Genomic DNA, 17335 nt, shown 5'->3' with positions numbered 1-17335 from the left:
TAAAACAATGGCCTGGTCAACAATCCTGTCTAGGCTAAACACGGATCTCCAACCAAGTCCAGTTGCCCCAGATTTGACCTTCTTGAAGTTTCCTTTGGTTTGTGTCTGATGGTTGGTCCACAGCACAAAACTACCCTGATACTGCTGCACAACCCTTTGTCGATTCGCTGCAATGACTGATTCGATCGAAATACGGTCAATCCTATCTCTTTAATTCATTCTCTGATTTTAAGCTCTCTTAACCAAATTGGAGATTTTCAGTGTTTTGGTACGTTCACCTACTGAGACACGTCGACCTCATTCGAGCATTGCTCCATTGTGTGCAGGGCGAAGTTTAGATTCTCAGTAGTGGTACTTAACTTTGAGAAGGTTCAACAGAAATCATCATCATATCAAATGTTCACATAAACCTGCACCCTAGTCCATAATCAAATTTGTGGAGTTATGCAGTATACAGGAGAGAGCTGATGGCACTGCTTCAGATAGATTTACCACAATATAAACTCCAGACGAGTATGAGTATGTCTTTTTGTCTTCAGTTATGTGTCTCTTAAGCTCTTTAGAGGTGTTTATTTTGTACCTGTAATTTTCTCAGAGCTCTTCCTCAGCTCCTGCTGGTGATCTTTATTCCCTCTGAGAACCCAGAACTATTACCATCTTTAGCTTTTTTTTTGTTATTTTGTTCTGACAACGTAATGAATTGAACATTTTGCTGTCTTCTTATGTGTTTAGCACTCAGCCTTGGAAAAGATGTCTAATCCTTTTATTACAGGGTACTCCTGAACATAATAAGCAGATGCTCACTTCAGGTAGACAACCCAGTCAAAGGCAAAGACACAAGGTTCAGTGAGATATCGTGGCTGTCAGCTATTACCATAAAGAGACAAAGCCAGCGCTGTTGGCGGCCGGTTTGCTCAACGTTTCACGGACTCTCTCTTTGTTGCTCGGACAGAGGAATAAAACATCTATATTTGTCCTTGTGAAAAGAATTCTGGCGTGTTGCTGAGGTTATATTATTTAGGTTATAACAACTAAAATGTACATTTGGTACACACTATCTGATATTTATTATTGCATCTACATTTTAACCTTCTAGACACACAGCAGAAGAATTCTAGCATGTTGTCGCGATTCACTTGAAAGAACAGCTCTATCTCAAAAACAGAAAGAAATTGACAATCACGAGTTGTTTTTGTTTTTTAAAAACACAACTTCCTCTTTATTTTAATACCAAATATATATATGGTATTTGTAGCTTTTTAAACAGAGTTGGATTGAACACTCGATTTTAAGAACCTATAGGAACAAACAACAGCTACATGACAAAAAATATTGAAAATAACGGTGAATTTTCCAGCAGAAAACAGCCTCCGTCTCTGCAGTCAGAGACAGTTACGTTCCGCTTTTTATCTAGAAATCAGACGTATAAGAAACCCTCGATGTCTGTCTGAGTGAGGCCACTACTCAATTACTGATTTTGTTTTGGAGAGACTTTGAAACACAGACAACACAGCTGCTCCTCATCAGGCAATTAAGTTCAAAGCCAGGAAATGATCGTTAGTGGGGTCAGCACACAACAAGTTCTGATCCGTTATTGAATCGCTAACTACGTTCATGCCAAGACCCGGTGGGATATAACACACACACACACACACAATAATCTTTCACAAATATTGTTTTAACACCTTCCAACAGCATCCCCGGCTAAATAAGGTCAGTATAAATGGGTTAGAAGCTCCTCAGAGGCATCCAACTTGAACCACTGTGTAGCTGTCCTGTCTTCTGTGTCCAAACCTGAAGAGTCCACTTTCTAAATTTAATCTCTAATTAATCATCAATTTACCCAACAGACAAAAAATAAATAAATAAATCAGTGTTGGTAAAATATATGTGAGAATATATACCCATTCACTTCTGCAATGTGACTGAACCCATACATAATCTTTACATCACATGCATTAAAACCACACTTTTTACTGTGCAGTCAAATTTATTGTAAATATTCCCTCTAACCTCAAGGTTCATGTGTCTGTAAGCTTTTCTTTTCGTGCATGTCGTTAGAGGTATTTTTGCTTCAAAAAAGGTCCAGTGTGTAAGATTTGGGTGTATTTCTTTGCATGAATGGAATACAATATCCATTAGTATGTTTTCATTAGTGTATAATCATCCGAGAATTAGAAGCAGAATAAGAATTGTTGTGTTTTCATTGGGTTATGCCATGTTGAACTGCCCAGAACAGCCAAACCAAACACTGATCTAGATTTGGACTTTATGGAGTTTTACCTACATGCTTGGAAGGAGAGGGTGAGGCGTGGGAGAGTATTCATTTGGTTGCTGCTAGGTGCCACTCAAAGCTACAAACTGGACCTTTAAGTTCGATAAATCAAGTTCTGTTTCTTGCAGTCACAAAAATGACGTCTCTACTTTTGCTCTCTATCAGAATAAATGCAAACCAGTGAATAGACTGTGCCCTTACATGCCTAAACAAAAAAAAATACTTCAGTGATTCTGACCCTAGCTTGGTTACATTATGAGACCAGAGTATATATGAGCATACAAAACAGAACAATAACGGTTTGTATCGCTTTAATCTGATTTGGGTTTCTCGCAGCACTTTGCATCTGCAGGGAGGTCTTAATAAATGTATAAATGTAAAGTTTCTTCTCTCTCTCTACCCCCTCGCTCTCTCTCGGCGTCCCCAGCAGAACTAGGTTACCTCCCTTGGGATTTACAGTGAGGGACCCTGTGCTGGTCCAGTCTCCAGTCTGTGTGCATTAATCATGCGCATAGACTGGAATAACGAGCCTCTAGCATCCCTGGCCATATGCACTGGACTGTGATGTATATTTCTGAGCTGCTTGCTTATAGAAAAGTAAATGAGGTTAACCCTTTACATCACGAGGTCAGTCACTGGACACAGTCCTAACATAATGTGCAGTGCCTGAACTTGTCCCTCTTACTATGACACATTGATTAGTGTTTACACTTTTAGGATGAGTTCTAATAAACTATAACCTTAAGCTTGCCCTAGTAAGACTCTTCCATGTGAATTCAAATCCAATCCACACACCATTAATTACTGAAACAGTAATTAATTTCCCTCTCTGGAAACCATACGTACCTCCGCTGGCTCAGGAAAGAATCCTACTCGACTTTGTGCTGGATTTGTCCTTCGCTCTATAGTCCCATGATGCCTTTGTGGCATTAATAAATAGACTTAATTAAAACTTATTTCACATGAATGGGATCCTAGTTCCCTGGATCCCCATTGCCGACACAGGAGTGTGTCGTGTCCTAGTCAAAGAAAAGCTATTATGAAATACCAACATCACTGCCACATCAGCAGGATTTTGTAAAGAACTTACCGGGTAATCAAGTTTTTTTTGTTGGGCTAAAACAATAATTACAGGTCTAGTTAGTCAAGCATCTAAAGTCAGAAATTTGTAGAAAAATGTATTAATTTTAACGGATTGAATGTGGATCTACTCGTGGGATTGAAGTAAATCTATGCAAATCTTTGCAGCATTGATCAACAGAAAGCTGTAATGACATGCCTTAGATTGATTGATTGATTGATTGAAAAATTTCGAACACGTAACGCCATACATATACAACAAAAACAGAAATGACTAGTGTGGGAACTTGTCAGGTCTATAGAGAGTTAATGTATTTTGGAACCTAATGGGAAAACGAGGCAGTATGATTGGAGGATACTCTGCAGACTCACCCCGTTGTCCTCACATTGTTTGAACCATCCAATAATCCATTTGACTCAATGCGCAGTCAATAATAAATGACTACTTAAATGCATCATTTCCTGAGATGTTCATGTTGGCATTTTGAATATGCCAGTGGAGAGCTCCCTCGTTTCTTGCTCTATCTTAGCGCAGATTTAATGATTTTGGAGAGTCACGAGATGTTTGTCTTTCGAGTAGATGAAATCTGCTTTTGGATATCTGTTGCGTTGTCACATGCACGTTCCTGCTTTCTTTCTCCTCAACAAGATTTCTTTGGAGACAAAGACAATGAAGAGCTCAGAGACACTGTAACCTGCAGCTCCTGGAGGGTCAGTCAATACTATTGACTGCAGTCTGCTTGGCCTGTAACCAGGGCATTGATAAATGAGGTCAGCATGTGCATGTGTGTATGTGTGTGTGTGTGTGTGTGTGTGTGTTAATTCACTAAATTAGGTTCCTATTTCCCAACAATGACAAATGGTTCCACATAACAAGCTCTTGTCCTCCCTGATGCACCAAGTGAGGAATATGATGCTTTAGATGCTTATGGTCAGCTGAGATCCTGAACATAGTACATGGGCAAACATGCATAGAATCTATACACAGATGAAGTAAGTATACAAAGGTAATCTTTCAAAGTTCAAATATATCCTTACAAACCAGTGTCTGAAGTGTGGTATGAATCTTCTCGACTAAGTCTTATATCCATACTTAGGAATGTTCAATGTGAACAACCATTTTCCCACCATTTCTACATTGAAACAAGTGAAGAAACTGGTCAATACTTATTGTGGATTGGTTTGTTTATAGTAATTACAGAAACATTAATTTGAATTAATAGAATTTATGAATGCGAGTGAATGGTTGTGCAGTGGTTAGCACTGTCACTTTCTGTAGAGTTTGCAGCGGGAACTCTAGCTACAAGTCCAAAGACCTGCAGGTTAATTGGTGACTTTAAATAAACTCATAGGTGTGAATGTAAACGTGAACTCTACGTGTCGACCCTGAGACAAACCGGGTGTCCCCCGCCTCTTGCCCAATGTCCAACTCCCTGCAGTCCTGATAAGGATAAGCACTTATAGAAATTAAGTAAATCTTTGTTTTGCTATACATCACATTCATTAACTACTTTGGTGCAAATGTAATTTATATTCAGTATATAAACAGTAAAACAAAATAATTTGGAGTATTTAAACATTTGCTTTGAAAGCTGCAACATATTTAGTCGGATGTAAATACTGTGTATACTACAAATGAACCATACATAGAGTTTTTGTGTAGGTGTCTCACTGTTCTTTACTGAGAGTTATGAAGGATCCTGTAGCCTAACCTGATTCTGCCAGAGTATATTCATCCATACAGCTAAAGTTCAGCCTCTGCAGTGATTTATTTACTTCCACTATGTTCAACCAGGCAGATATATTATACTGTTGATTAGCCGTTGTGTAACGGGATCTTCCAGCGTTTGAGCGTGCTGAAGAAGATCTCGTGCCTGCTTTTTGTCCTCATACTGCTCTACTTTCAGTTCTCTTATTATTCAGCTTCATTATTAAACCAGAAAATATCAAAACATCACAACTGTTCCACTGCACGGTGCATATATTTAAACACGAGGCTGTGGGTTCGTTTGTTGTACTAAAATCTTTGTAAAAACTAAAAGTTTAAAAGGTATTATGCCAACACTAGTATTTCAGTAAAGTATTAATAAAACTATAAAAGGGTATGCCTTTCATTCACACCTTATACAGTTTAAACTGTCTCCAGATTAAGGTGGAGACGATAATTGAACTCTGTAAATGTGATGCAAAGATCACAACAACCAATCGGAACAGTGACATGTGTGATGCGTGACTTTTCATATCTGGACCAGTTTCACTCTTCTGTCAATCATTGTACAAACAAAAACGATTCTTCTTGATTTGAAGGGTGGCTGATCTGTCTGATTCTTGAGTGCCCCTTGAATAACATGATTAACTTAGTGTAATACCTGCAAGTCCATTGCTGTAAAAGTTTATTCACATCTTAAGTGCATTTCCTAATTGTGTGAAGCAAGCTTTATTTTCTCCGCCTTCCACAACATGAGAAGGCAGAGAAGGTACTACAAGGAACTGCAAAAAAGAGGGGGCAACAGACTGAGAAACAAAAGGAGAGAAATCCAGTTAGACTGAGCCTGTTATTATTAAAGATAAAGCAAGAGAGGCTCGTAAACAAAGCCTGGCTACTCCTGAGGGAGAGAAGGTGCTCGTATTATAATTGGAGAAGATGGACTGGCCACACTCTCTCTCTGCTTTATTGGGGTGCTTAGAAGCACAGGTCTAATTTCATTGGCTGAGCACAAGTGACCATAATCTTGACCGCAGGCTTGATTTGAGTGCTCATAAGAGTAGTGAGCGGCACTCTATAGTCTGAAAACCTAAGTGTGCTGATTGAGAGAGAGAGGGAGTGTGTGTTGTGTTGAGGGTATCAAATTATCTGTGGAGAGCTGAAGGGTTTGCCAGGCCACGGTTTGTGCGAGTTCCTGCCTGTTTGTGTATGTCAGTGTGTGAATTCCTGCAAAATTCATATGTGTTACACCTTGGAGACATCATACGCTGTGCATCATTAACGCCCCGAGGCTCAAAGCAACAGTGATGATGCAGTGTCAGTGGTTCTGACAGTGAGTGTGTGATGAATGGCGTCATCACCGATCACAATGTCATGCTCGTCTATGTGTGGTGTGTGTGTGTGCACACATAAGTGTGTGTACGTGTGTTTACATGCTTGCAGGTGTGTAGATACTGACATCCGCGCTGAATCAACTCATCTTGTCCAATTTGATTTTCAGAAATTTGTAGTGCAATACCCAGAGCAGTAACATCCTAATGTGTGTGCACTTGTGTATCTATACAACGTTATGTATTCTTAATTAAAATGACTAAAAATAATATGGATTATTACTTTTATTATTACTACATTGCATTTAGCAGACGCTTTTATCCAAAGCGACTTACAGAGGAGGACATAAGCTGAGAAAGGTGTAAAGGAACACAGAGTAGTTGTTAGTTTTGTTAGGCAGGGAAGCATTCTCGAAACAGAAAGGTTTTTACAAGTTTTTTAAAGGTTGAAAGGAAAGGATTATAAGATTTGTATTGCAGTGAAATTAGAAGGTAAATTGTTAATGAACTTTTTAAAGAAACTGTTTGAAGTTTAAGTAAAGAAACAAGTTTTTGCAGTAAACAAAAACAATACATAGTTTCAGTGCAGTATTTTGTTGAAAGTCCCCGCTTGGCAAATTCTGTAAAATAAATAAATAGCACTAAATTTGCAGTAATAATTTGGAGTAATATTACTGTAAAAGACAAAAGAAATACATTTCCCATTTCATATTCGACTTTTTGTTCTTTTACAATGGACAGAAACCAAAGTCCACACTTGGTTGGTATAATATGATAGTCCACTGTTGGTAAGGTAGGACTGTATACGTGTATGTGTGTGTGTGTGTGTGTGTTCGTATAAACTCCAATTAATCTTAATCAGAGTCCGAAGGAACACATATTGATGTCTACAATGATTCTGTAGTATAACCACTACACCTGACCTTTAACTGGGCTTTTTAGCTAATTGGTTAATTTTGACAAAGACTAAGTGAAAAATCATTAAGACCCTGTGTATTAATCACTGTTTGGACAGAATGCATTAAGACGCATCAAAAAGTTGTGTCAACCTGCTTGGCAACTGTGTCCGTGGAAACATAAAGGAGCAGAATTCAGAGTAGCAATAGAGAGTGTTTGTTTAAATTTAAAATTGCATTTGCAGATGTTAAAACAGCTGGAATCACATCTGCCAATTTTCATTTTGATAAATTTTGTGCATTTTTCTCTTTTTGTTCTTTTCACTTCCTTTATAAGATGTTTGTAACAGGGTGCTCTGTCAGCCCGGTGTGTGGGAGAAAGCGTAAAACTAGAAATCAGAGTTTCCTGCCTCATAAACACACCACTCATTCTTTCTTACACCAGCTCATGTTATTTTCAGATGTGTTAATTTGGAAAAGGGCTTGATGTGTGTGTGTGTGTGAAACCAAGGACATTCCCATAGGAAAACAGGAGTAGTTAACCGGAATAGCAGATTCTAAGATTCTGTCCGAACATCCTAAACCATGATGCATATGATTTAAATGCTAAGGACGTGACATGCCTGTATCACGAAATGTGCTGATTAATGATGTGTCATGCCGTTGCTGCATGTTGCAGATGTGATTAAAAAGGTTTCCATGTATTTTCCACCGGAGGTGTCATAGACATGATCCATATCTGAGGTGCAAAGACTTGTGTAATATATTATAATGTGCCTTCTGTTGAATCTACCCATTGATGCTCAGGGATTCGACTCAATTGTTGCTTCATCTTTATTAAACCATAAATCACTTCATTTTAATTGAGTTTAACATTTACAAGTCCAACCACATGATTTGGCAGTTAGCTGAGATTTTCTTGACCTGGGTAACCTTTCCCTCCTTTAGCTTGTCTAGTGTATCATTACTGGTGAGTTTAAAACCTGTGGAGTTTCTGACTACAGAGCAATGTTTCTGCAAGTTGTTTATATCCGATGCACACATGCAAGAACACATCTATGTTATACACGTCACTGCAGGCAGCTCCAAGATATTCCACAGATCTACAGTTGTTGTTGTTGGTAATGTGCCAAGAGGTGTAGTACTCAATATGAGAGCTGGATATAACTGGTGCTGCCAGTTTGTTCCAGTGGCACTAGTACTGTATCTAGAAAACCCCTCTGTAGTACCCCCCAAAGAGCATTATTGAAAAAGAAGCATCTATAAAACAGGATACCCAGAAGAGTAAAGATGGTTTGGAGAGAATATGCCTCAACTAGACACAAATACTATACATATATGCAGTATACTGAGTTATTGGATATTTCCAGTGGTGATACTTAGAATGGGAAGTATAGAGATTTATTAAGAAAACGAAAAGATTGTGAGTGAAGCTTGAACTTCTGTGTTGTGGGGAAGCTTTGTTGGGGAATCTACTATAGCACCCAGGCATGATGGACTCCCTCGAGACCTTAGAGAGAATAGAAAGGAGAAGGAGAAATAGTAGAAAGATGGGTGGGTGGGATGAAAGTGGCAGGTTCGAGGTCTGAAACTTTGACAGTTTAATTAAAATGCTGATAATAGGAGAATTGGACATAATTAATATAAAAAATGTCTTTCCTTGCAGGACAACGTGGACCTGGGAGAGCTGATGTTCTCATTGTGCTATCTCCCCACGGCTGGAAGGCTCACCATCACCATGATCAAAGCCAGAAATCTCAAAGCCATGGACATCACTGGAGCTTCGGGTGGGTGCTGACTAACAATGAGAGAGGGTGCAGTCACATACAGAATAATATAACAGTTTTCTGCCGTTGTTATTGAACTTGCCACTTTTTTCCTTCAGACCCATACGTGAAAGTGTCCCTGATGTGCGATGGCCGGAGGCTAAAGAAGAGGAAGACATCGACCAAGCGTAACACTCTGAACCCGGTGTACAATGAAGCCATCGTGTTTGATGTTCCTCCTGAGAACATCGACCAGATCAGCCTGCTCATAGCTGTCATGGACTATGATCGGTTAGTAAGTTGCCTGTCAGTTTCAGCTACGGTAAACTAACTGACGCAACATTTCGGACTCTCCATGTGCTGTTCTGTCTGTCTTTCAGGGTCGGACATAATGAAGTGATCGGGGTGTGCAGGGTGGGCAACGAGGCAGAGAGTCTGGGGCGAGACCACTGGAGTGAGATGCTGACATACCCACGGAAACCCATTGCACACTGGCACCCACTCATAGAGGTACGGGCTGCTTTGTGTAGATGTTTTTGAACATTCTTTGGTGATGATCCTTTTCACGCAACCATCTCTAGAGGACTTGAGAGAAGAGCTGAGACACGACTGTGTGAGAAAGACTTCTCAACTAAAATTCAAACAAACAAATTAAGAGAATCTGAAGCAATTACATAACAAAAGATACTGCATAACCCTCATGTATATTTGAGTTGTTCAGCTGTGATTGCCACAACAGAGGCACCTCAGCTCACAGAGAGGTGGCTACATTCACTGAGCTGTTTCTATTTTTGAATTTCCAGCCCACACTCATTAAAAAAACAGAGCGCACCAAAACAGATGCTGGACTGATTCATGCAAATTCATGTGGAGTTGTCAAAAGCTAAACGTATTGGTATTCAGCTGAAGGGGTCAGAAGATGAAATGGATCGCTGTTCGGGGCAAATGTAACGCCTTATCATCAGCGATGACATGCATCAGCTTCACTGAGACAAAGCGCGGTGAACATTCCTCGCTGGATGTAACGGACTCGCTGGACTCTAGACATAATTATTTTTTTTAACCAGAGGAGGTCTGGTGATGCTCATTATGAGAGGCGAAGGACCCCGGGAATATTATTCCATCTCTAATGAACATGTCTGATTTTCTTCAGCTACCCTAATGACATTACCATCTAGAATCAGGCCAACTGATGTATAATGAGCTGTACCATGCAGAGGACTTAAGTCATGTGTGCTCCTTTCATCATGTGATCTTAACGCTCGACAATCGCCAACTATCAAACTAACCCAGTTTTTTTTTTCCCCCCTTAAAGCATTAACTTGAAAGGATTCTGTATAGCTGCATTTATATAATTTAGCATCACTAGCTTTAATATCATTCAATATTTAAGAGGAAGTTTTAAGACACATTTTAAAGCCTGTAATTGATTTTTAATTGTACGGCAATGCAGCACAGAAAGTTTCTATGGACCTGCAAAAAACTAATCTGTTCAGTTAGGTATTAGTACTAGCGTTAATAGTATTGGTCATTATAGAAGAAGGTACATTGTGCAACATTTCTAACATGAAATAACAGAGTTTAAAGCCGGTGTCGTGCCAGAACAGGAGCTGGGTAAGCAAGCAATGTAACCGGGCTCAGCAGCTTCTATGGACATAATGGCAGAGGAGCAGAGAGTGAAGAGGACGCTGACGGAGGAAGCTAAGAAGAGAAAAGGAGAGAGTGAGCGAGCAAGAAGCCGCCGGACAAGAGTAAATGTGGGACTGACTTTTAGTGGTTGGTGAGAGCTTGGTGAAACTGGGAGGCGTTAATCACAAAAAGATTTCTACACAGTGTTGAAGGTTGATGTGACTCCTCACAGCTGATGGATCCTTTCCTAAAAATACTGACGCTGATAGCTTCTAACCAAAAGACACAAATATTCTAGGTAGGAAATATGAAGTAATGCACTTTTGTTTGATGGATATTTGAACATTTAAAGCTGGTTGAAGCTCCCTTTACTTCTGTTTATGAAAGGTGGTGCAGGATGAACTCTGACACCTGTATATCTGCAGCCAGCTCTACTTTTAGGTGCTGTGCATCTTATTTTAGGGCAGTCTGGTTATCCTCTCTTAGTGTGTACTCGACGTGAGATAAGCAGCAGGAAGCAGAAAAACAACTGGCTTTTTGGTGGCAGGCAGTCAGAGTTCTCTTCCACCGCAAGTCCACATCGTTATTTTCTAATTGGTCTTAATTCTTCCCAGTTAAACCGCACAGTGTTTTACCGAGCGTCGCGTCGAGCTGCAGAAGTAGCGCTCGCCGTCACACTGTTGCAGCACTGGTGGGAGGTCATCTTCTCTGATATTGCCAACTGAGGTGGAAGCTAGAAGAGCTCTCTTGCTGTTTCCGGAGTCATTGGTGTAGCACTAACACACACACACACACACACACACACACACACACCACTAGCTGTGTCTTATCTGAGGCCATTAGCAGCAGCACTGGACTACAGCAGCAGGGTCCAAGATCCAGACTAATGGCTTATTTGTGTTTCTTTAAAAGATCCACACACACACACACACCCTGAGGCGACCTGGCCTACTGGTTATGTCACACACCATCAAACACACACAATTACGTCAACATATGTATTGAAAGTACGTGATGTATGCGCATAAATGACTCCCACGTAAAAACTAGTAGATTAAATTCAACAAATAATTACAAACACATGCAACATGCCTTCTTTTGCACATATTATCATATCTTATACACACACACACACACACACACACACACACACACAAACACACACACAAACACATACACGCACACTTGCAGTTTTATTCTCCACTTGAGACTTTTATGGCTTCTCTGCAGTGTTTGGGGAAGCTTCACTGACCCTCTGACCACAGTCTGAGAGCATTAATAATTCACCAACTTGATGTCTTCAGCCAGGACTACACACACACACACACACACACACACACACACACACAATCAAGACCAACAACAACAACAAAATGCTCTCGAATTCCCCGGAGTCATTTTGAACCAGTTCTGATGCTATTGAGCGGAAGGAAGCGAAGGAAACGAGGGAGAGCAGAAAGCTTCGACCGCTTCCACTCCGTCAAACGAATGAGCGGTTGAACAGAAAGGCACATCGCAGAGAACTAGAAGGTTAGTGCGCGGCGTTCGCAGAGCCAACGTTGACCTCTTATTCGTGCAGTTACAGTCCCCGAAGGGGGCTGGCTTCGGATGAAAACCATTGCCATGGTAACCTGCTCGGTCAACCTGCTTCGGGGCTTACCAGAGAGGATCAAAATCATCAATCAGCTCTCAGAAAAAATCTAATTTTGGAGCATTTCTGACAGGAAGTGGTTCAGTTTACATCACAGGAGATTTTACTTGTGTTAACCCCCGTCGGCCTACAGCAGAATTTAAAAGTCAAATTTCAAAGTAAAATGTCCAAAAAGGAACAAACATGATTCTTTTCTTTTTTTCCCCCTGTTGAGTTCAACTTGAATTTCGCCGTGCACAAACTTGTGCTGGTGGCAGCCTGTTGGTAGCAAATCTTGGCAGATCTGACCTTTTAAAAAAAGAACAAAGGAGGTTCAAAGTGGAGGAAATTATCTTTACCTTCTCTGTCCTCTTTTAACCTCTTTAATAAAACTCGACTGAATCAAATGATGTAAAGTCCAGAGAAGTTGGACTAAATTGAACGGTAGAGGATGGGGATTCAGAGATTTTTTGGCTTTTTCAAGCTGTCAGAGATAGTTGAAGAGTGACATGAAAGCGTGGATTGAGAGGGTGATGACATGCAGCAAAGGGCCACAGGTTGGAATCCAACCCTGGGTCACTGCAGCAAGGCCAGAACCTTTGTACATACAAAGGAGGAGTTAGAACTATCACCTCTCCCGGTACCAGTCCACCCTTCACACTGTGGTCCATGCTGGACTTGAACCGGCCACCCTCTGGTTCCAAAGCCATCCACCAAGCCGTCCATCTCCCCAGCAAGGGTTATCCAGGACATTTCAGCTCCTCCTGCTGGATCCCAAGGCGTTCCCAGGCTAGATGAGCTATGAAGTCCCTCCAGCGGGTTCTGGGTCTGCCTTAGGGTCTCCTCCCAGTTGGAGGAGAGTTGGACGTGTCCAGAACACCGCCAAAGGCAGGCACCCTAATCAGATGTTGAACCACATCAGATGGAGGAGCAGGATGTCTGAGCTCCTCACCCCATCTCCAAGGCTGAATGTGAAAAACCTAGCAGAGGAAGCTCATTTCGGCCACTTGTATCTGCAATCTCATTTCTTTTGGTCACTACCCAAAGCTCATGACCATAGGTGAGGGTTGGAACGTAGATGGACTGGAAAATCAAGAGCTTTGCCTTCCAGCTTAATAATTATTCAAACTAGTATAAAGTCATTGAACGGTTTCCATATTTCAATCACTAGAAAAGCGTGGAAACATGTACACCGAAGTCTCACCCAAGTCTGAGGTCATCTGCTGACTTCATCTCATCATACTTCACTGTGTATATCTGTACGGTCACTGGAACAAGGTGCCAGCACGGTTTCTTTGACGGCGATCTATTTAGAGAAAATCTGACATGACACCTGGACCAGGTGTGTAATTGCTCTGACAGGTTCTCTTTTAGTGCACAATAAGCTGCGCATAGCTGACATGTTCATGCTGGGTTTAAATATACTTGTAGTTCTGCTAAAATTTAAATTTCACATAACTCATGACATGATTCACATTTTAAAGCAACGCTCTGTAGATATTTTTGCAATCGCCTCCAGTTTCAGAGTGTAACACCAACTTTGCCAACAGCCAAACATCAACCAGGTCACCAGCAGCAGCTGATATCACTGCCTAGTCCAGCAGCAGTCAGCCCAGCTCGGCGTCTGTCTTTCAGCCTTTCAGTCCCACATTTACTCTTGTCCGGCGGCTTCCTGCTCGGTCTCTCTCTGCTGTGTTGAAGATATTTTCTGAAGAGGTTGAAGTTACAGTCCTTAAGACTCCAGTCTTGGTGGAGTTTGCCGACATCTGCGGGCATTGGTGGTCACCACAAGGAAAAACAGCTAAACACTCCACAAACAGCTACTCAGATAATTTTCTCAAAATAACTTTCGTTATCAAGAAACTTTGTTTTCTCAATCTAACAACAACTTAATTTGAGATCTTGAGAAAATTATTATTATTCCATGTAGATATGTCTAAGAGGTCTTCAGAGAGCAGGCTGAAATGACAGATAGAGCTGAGTATCATCTGCATAGCGGTGATACGAGAAGCCACGCGAGTGGATAATCAGAGTTGGTGTAAATAGCGAAGAGAAAGGGGGCCTAGCACCGATCCCTGGGGCACCCCTTTAGCTTAAATTTCAAGCTTCACAATGAGATCTTTGAAGTTGCAGTGATGACAAGCACGTGTGCAAATATAATTTACGATTTCCAGAAATGGTGTCAAGATGTGGTTTAAATTCAATGCTCTGCTGAGGGCTGCAATGTTCAACAGATTTACAAAGCTATGCAAGGCCGCTCACAGAACTGAACATCAAATCAAATCAGATTTTATTTGTATAGCCCAAAAGTCGGAGGGCTTTACAATCTGTACAGGGAGTGACACCCTCTGTCCTTAGACAGGTTGTTTAGTTTCAAAGTAACAATGTAACTGGTCAGTTTTGGTCCATTAACTTATGAATACATTTGGATTCAAAATTAAATAAACCTTCAGTTTTGGAACTAACCATTTCTTCTTCTTTCTCTCTGCTGTGGTTCAGTGGGTCGGACAGGGAGCGGCGGGGACTGGAAGCCAAGGAGGATCCACCAATTCCCTGAAGACACCACCATCGCCATGACCCCACCCCACCCCACCTCAGACCTCCACCACCACCACCATACACTCACATGAAAACAAACACACCACACACATGCACAGCCTCTGGGTGGTAAAATGATGAAAATGGACGTGCAGATAGTCCAAATGAAATGTTGAAGGTGCGACTTAGAAGCGACTAAAAGCCATTACATGAAGTGGTTACTGGACGAGTGTGCGAAGGCTGCAGCAAAGGTTAACCCACAATTTTTACTTCCTCTTGTGTCTTCACAACCAAAAAACAAAAAAAAACTAAACAAAAAAAAAAACACTTAACTACATTCCAACTGAACTTCTACAGTACTTTCATTTGTCATTTTGAGTTGTTACTGACAGTATTAACAGGTTGAGATTATCTAAACAGGTCAAGCTTTTTTTTTTTTAAGCAAAAAGCAGTTTGTGGACCAAAATTATACATTTTTAGGCCAACGTGTGAAGCTGTAACTTTGTGATTTATGTGTGAGTGATGAGCTGTCATAGATAAAGTCAGAGTTCAACAGGTGAGGTTACAGAATTAGACACGACAAAGAGGGCGTACCAGTTCAGCTCAGCAAAGACTCGGCTCGTTTGAACATTCATTTAGCTGTTGTGTCAAACGTGTGTCAAACTTCTCATGCATTGGTAAAAGTGTTTCCTAACCTCTGTGGAAGCCACAGCTGAATTGAACAAGAGAGTTTTCTTTGTCTAAAACCTTAAATTTTTACTTTCATGGGACGACTTTCTCACAGAAAACCTCCTGTAAAGACATGAGCTGAAGAAGAATGTGCAGCAGCTGACAAAGCTAACAAAGTGTTTTATTTACTGCATGTTAAAAATTGTCATATTTTGTTAACGGGGTGTGGTCTGAATGAAAGAAACGCAAGGGTTGGTGATCTCTAAGTAATACGGTTAATGAGTTAAAGCTGACATATGTAAAATATTAAGACATTTAGACATTAAGAGATGTCTTGTGTTGCAGAGATATCCACTGAAGATTTGGTCGAAATGAAACATTAATCCAGAGTTAGACGTGTGGAGCTGCTGGTTTCTTAAAAAACAAAAACAGCTCATTAACAAAATCTTCAACTCGCTTGTCTTCTCTGTTTGTGGCACCTCGAGGTCCAGCACAATGATGCATTAAAAAAGAGAAAGAGTGAGGTTAGACAATCAGCTCCAGCTGTTCACCTGAGCTCTCCCTCTGGCTCTACACACTGTTATAGCTACCTCTGTGATTACCCACCTCCCTCTCACTCCTCTCCTGCTTGATGCCTGCCCAAGCTTGAATCCGCCATGCTATGATTGGAGTTGCTGTGAATCTTAAAAAGTTCAGTTTCAGAGAGGTTCAGCTGGAGGCGGTGTGCTTTCATCCATGTAGATATGTGTGTGAGGTATTCAGAGAGCAGGCAGATGTGACAGATAGAGCGGCGTGTCATCTGCATAGCAGCGATATGATGCAGAGGTGGGTTAAAGAGCGAAGAGAAGGGGGCCTAGCACCGAGCCCTGGGGCACCTCTGTGGTTTAAATTTCAAGCTTCACAATGGAGTTGTTGGCTTGAATCCGGCATGTTACGGTTGGAGTTGCTGTGAATCACTAGTTCTGGTGGCCTTTAGGACTACCAAGTTAATTGCACGGCCAACTGTTTTAACGGCAGTTACCCTAACTCTTCGACCTTATCTAAATATCGGCAAAGATGAGGATCATCAGTGACTTGATTTCCATCCTGAGAAACACACAAACGTTCCTTTAATTCAGACCACACCCTGTTTTTGTTGTTTTATTAAAGCCAGTGTTTGTTTTTTGAAATTCAGATTAATACCAGTATCGTTTATGTCTTTGTATTGGACACTGTCGCAGGTAAACAGTGGCGATGATTTCCTCTGTGTTTGTAGCTACAGTGCATGCATCATTTTTTTTCTGTGAGTCATTTTTGAAATCTCTCTTTTGCTGTGAGATACTAATCCAACTGTAAACACGAGATGTATTACGAACCTAAGGCAGACTGTGTAAAATTGTCCATTCAGATGTTATTAATAAATATTTCTATACATAGCAGGGATTGATTTATGAGGAGTGTGTGCGACACACACACACACACACACACACACACACACACACACACACACAGAACATGTTTCAAAGACAGTCAGAGAGATTCAGTTCATAAACACATACATAACCCCCTCAGGCCTTTTTTCTCTCTCCACATCACACCTGTGCTGCGAGCTCTCCCAAAAGACCCGCTGTGATTGAAAGACCTGTGAAGAGCTTCTGACAGCACAAACACACTTTCTGTGACACACACACACACACACACACACACACACACACACACACACACACAAACACACACACCTTCAACACAGAGATGCGACCTCATGCCGGTTGATGTGCTCAAAGACTAAATATCCACCTGTCTGAAGGTTGTAACTTTATTTCTAAAGCAAAAAACC

At 41.0% G+C, this 17335-nt stretch overlaps 2 protein-coding genes across 2 annotated transcripts in view; one reads left to right on the top strand and one right to left on the bottom strand.

Moving 5' to 3' along the window:
• Nucleotides 1-16959, top strand: part of syt9b (synaptotagmin IXb) — a 34426-nt gene extending 17467 nt beyond the window's left edge. Inside the window, exons 5-8 of the mRNA XM_010747031.3 lie at nt 8954-9074; nt 9173-9344; nt 9434-9563; nt 14812-16959. Of these exons, the coding sequence (XP_010745333.1) occupies nt 8954-9074; nt 9173-9344; nt 9434-9563; nt 14812-14889 (501 nt within the window). The 3' untranslated portion in view covers nt 14890-16959. The remainder of the gene's footprint in view (nt 1-8953; nt 9075-9172; nt 9345-9433; nt 9564-14811) is intronic.
• The window catches only part of herc56.1 (HECT and RLD domain containing E3 ubiquitin protein ligase 56.1), an 820440-nt gene that overhangs the window by 330791 nt on the left and 472314 nt on the right, over nt 1-17335 (bottom strand). The window lies entirely within an intron of this gene.

The sequence above is a fragment of the Larimichthys crocea genome, chromosome XX, assembly GCF_000972845.2.
Source record: "Larimichthys crocea isolate SSNF chromosome XX, L_crocea_2.0, whole genome shotgun sequence".
In the NCBI taxonomy this organism is placed as follows: Eukaryota; Metazoa; Chordata; class Actinopteri; family Sciaenidae; genus Larimichthys; species Larimichthys crocea.
This window is presented reverse-complemented; position numbering and strand designations above follow the sequence as displayed.